This window comes from Perognathus longimembris, chromosome 7 (assembly GCF_023159225.1).
Source record: "Perognathus longimembris pacificus isolate PPM17 chromosome 7, ASM2315922v1, whole genome shotgun sequence".
Taxonomy (NCBI): Eukaryota; Metazoa; Chordata; class Mammalia; order Rodentia; family Heteromyidae; genus Perognathus; species Perognathus longimembris.
This window is the reverse complement of record NC_063167.1, coordinates 26,542,602-26,546,263: the sequence shown is the minus strand read 5'-3', so window position 1 is coordinate 26,546,263 and position 3,662 is coordinate 26,542,602. Positions and strand designations below refer to the sequence as shown.

Sequence of the window (3,662 nt, the reverse complement as noted above, 5' to 3'; positions counted from 1 at the left end):
GCCCAAATCTCTGGCCCACCTAATCACCTCCTCCCTCCCTTCCTCTTCCTGTGGTTAATTTAAGCTGACCCTAGCCTAGACTGGCGTCTGAACCCCGAAAGCCCAACGAAGCCCTTGAGACAGCGTCCAACACTGCGCCCCAAAGGCAGCACGCAAAGTCTGGGGCGGGGCCAGGGGTCCAAAGGGCGGAGCTACCTCGGGGGCGGGGCTTCGAGAAAACGGAAGCGTTGGTCCAACCAATGAGGACTCGGAGGCGGGCCATCCCCGCCCCTTGGTTTAAGATGTCCCGGGGCCCCGGGGCAGGACGCGCAGGTCTCGGGTCTCCTGTCCGTGGGCATTTCGCTGTTTTGCTCCCGGCAGCGCCGGCCACGGGGTTCGCAGGAAAGCCGAGCTGGGTTCGATCCGGGCTGGCGAGGGGAGCGAATCGGATTCAGCTTTCCTTTGCCTGGCTGGGCTGTGAGGAATACCCGGTGTCCTGGTCCCCCGCTCCGAGGAGCCGCTGCCCGGGGCCCGGGGGCCGCCCGCCCGGACCCTCCCTCCGCTCATCGCCTCCACCCGCAGCCTGCTCGCTGCTATGGCCGACCACCTGATGCTCGCCGAGGGCTACCGCCTGGCGCCGGTGCCGCCGCCCGCCGCTCCGGCTCACGGTCCTCACGCGCTCCGGACTCAGCAGCCTTACGCCGGCCCGAGCCTGGACGGCGGCATGCGACCTAGGGGGGCTCCGCTGGGGCCGCCGCCGCCCCCTCCCGGGACCCTGGCTTACGGAGCCTTCGGACCGCCGTCCTCCTTCCAGCCCTTTCCCGCCGTGCCGCTTCCGGGTGCCGGCGGCGCGCACCTGCAGCCCGCGGCCGCGCTGTACCCGGGCCGCGCCCCCGCGCTGCCGGGCGCGCTCGGGGGCCCCGCGGGCCTGCAGCCGGCGCCCGCCGCCGCCCCGCCGCCGCCCGCCCAAGCCCTGGGAGGCATGGACGCCGAACTCATCGACGAGGAGGCGCTGACGTCGCTGGAGCTCGAGCTCGGGCTGCACCGCGTGCTCGAGCTGCCCGAGCTCTTCCTGGGCCAGAGCGAGTTCGATTGCTTCTCGGACTTGGGGTCGGCGCCGCCCGCCGGCTCGGTGAGCTGCTGACCGCGCCCGAGGGGGAGACGCGGGCCTGGCTGCCCTCCGGACTCTGCCCCCGGCCTCCCGGCCTCCCGGCCCGCACGCGCCCTCCGGCAGGGTGGACTCAGCGGGCCGGCCCGCGGAGCCCGGCACCCGGCCCGGGCGCCTGGCTTGCCTCCGGGCCCTGCCTCCCGCCCCGAGGACACTTGGGCATTTTCTCCCACCCGTGCCTCAGCGGGAAAGTGGAGGGGACCGGACCAGCTTTCGGACTGCGCGTTCTTGGATTCTGCATCCTGTCCTCTTTCCTCGCCCCTCCCCAGCCCCGAATCTGAGCCATGGCAGGCTTCTGCCTCATTTCCCGACTCCTCGTGCAGCTCACGACCAGGACTGGGACCTCGGAGCCACGATCCCCCGATCCCCCACGGTCGCTGGGGGAAGGAACATTGTACAGCCCTTAACCACTGCCCAACCCAAAATAAACCTGGATCCTTTTACAGTCTTGAGTTTTCCTTTCTTTAGCATCCCAACTGTGTCCAGCTTTCCTAGTCCCGAGGCGGTTGGAGACCTTAGGTGGGCTCGGGGGCCACAGCCCCCAGCTGAGGCCACAATGAGAATTCCCAACGGTGTTATGGCACAACCTGTAAGGCAGAGGCTGCCACTGGGTGGCACATAACCTCCCCCCCCCCCAACCCCAGCTCCCACTGTGGGGTAAGGAATGGGCTAACAGGTACTTGAGTATTAAGACAGTCCAGAAAGACCTGGTCCTGGACTGCCCCTCTCACTTGTCCAAACAGTAGTATCCCTTCAACTTTTCACTGTTTCCAGTCTCCTCTAGAGATGCCAGGCTCCTAGGCAGTCCTCAATACATGATAGAAATGACTATTCTACAAATTGGTGCTAGGTTTATTCCAGGCTTCATACCAAGCTGGCACATGCTCTTGTGGAATCCCAGTGTGGTGTGGAAATAGGTGAGAGACAGACCTGGAAATAATCATGGAACTAGGAAGAGAGTGCTGAGGTCCCAGAAACCAGGTGGAACAGCCAAGGTGCCAAGCCCAGAAGGAGGAAGTTTGGGATGGGAGTCAGTTCAGGCTTTAGAGGTGGTGACATTTGGTGTCATGAAAGTGTTGGAGTGATAAATATGTTTTCAGGGCTTACAGAAGCGACTAAAGGCAAGGAAGCCTCCTGGAGCTGAGAATCTACAGTGTCCTGAAGGCAGGAAAGGTGATAGCTGTACAATGTTGAGGTCAGCACAGTCACATTTCACAAGCCAGGGGTGTGGGGCTGGCCCAGGCCTCCAGGATTTGGCTTCAGTGCTGATCACTGGTGTGAGTTCCTGCTCAACCACTGCTATTGACTCTGGAAAGACCTGGGCCGGAGTTAGAGGAGAGACTGAAGGCAAGGAGGAGCCTGTACTGTAGGCAATGCGAAGACCAGGCATCAGGGCATCTGTAGGAGACAACCAGAGACTGGAGAGGGACTGGTGCCCACACTTTCTGTCCCTGAATGTTGAACTCTGCTCTAGTGCCACGTCACTTGTTCTCATGACTCTTGAGCCACCTGTGAGTTTCCCAGGGCACACTGTGTGGGCACCAGTGCTGAAGCCAGCAGGATGGGCAAGGAGTGGGTGTGAGAAAGAATTTGGCAAGTGAATAAAGGGTGCCTCTGAGACCGCAGTCCTCTAGGACAGGATGGAGACAAAGGAAGAGAGCCTTCCGGTTAAGGGCAAGCCTGATCTCAAATGAGGATTCACTCCAGCTTTGTCCAGGACCCAGGCCATAGATAGAAGCAAAGGGCTGAATTGGGATAGGGAGGTTTGGCCCTGGGCTTCACATTGCCGGATGCCCCTCTTTCTTGGCTTCAATTTCCCCACCTGTAAAATGAGAATAATATTCCTGCCCTACTTTATAAGGTAGTAAGTCTCATCATGAGTGAGGGACAAGTCAGAGGTAGGGTTGATAAGCAGTTGATAAACTCTCCGGTTGTTCCCATATGGAAGGAATTACGATGCAAGCTCAGCTCCTGCCCCTTTCCAGAGGTAAAGTAGGGCTGGAGGAGGAAGTCCAGCTTCTGAGCCAGCCCCCTGCCAACCCTCCAAGAGAGTTTTCTGTTAGCCTACAGCAGGCAGGCAGTTGAGGCTGGAGCAGCACACCCGCTGGGGAAATTCACCACAGGGATCCCCAAATCCCTGACCAAGAGGGTTCTGACCCTTCTTGCTGCAGGGGGCTTGTGGCTTCACAGCTTAGCATCCAGTCCCAGAAGTTGTCTTAGGAGCTGCCTGGACTCTGTTACCCCTGAATCTTGGGTGCTCAGAAAGCATATATCAGTTCCTGAGTCCAACAAGTGTTTCTCACCTGTTCCCATGCCTACCTTCCTACCTGCTGTCCCTTAATCCTGTGGGTCTCACTGTCCTGCCTGGGTCTTTGGAGTCAAGAGTCAGCCTTTTGTTACTATTATTGTCATCATCATCATCATTAACAATAACAACATACACATGTAATTTATTTTGTTCTAGAATCACATTCACCATATATTACTCTTAATGCCTTGTCTTGTTTATTCTTAT

General features: G+C 59.3%; 1 protein-coding gene across 1 annotated transcript; it reads left to right on the top strand.

Annotated features, from left to right (window-relative positions):
• Positions 1 to 294: 294 nt before the first annotated feature.
• On the top strand, positions 295 to 1,223 carry Cited4 (Cbp/p300 interacting transactivator with Glu/Asp rich carboxy-terminal domain 4). Its single transcript, XM_048349889.1, has one exon. It carries the CDS (start codon positions 575 to 577, stop codon positions 1,121 to 1,123), a length of 549 nt encoding a protein of 182 aa, XP_048205846.1. The 5' UTR covers positions 295 to 574; the 3' UTR covers positions 1,124 to 1,223.
• The last annotated feature ends 2,439 nt before the right edge of the window (positions 1,224 to 3,662 follow it).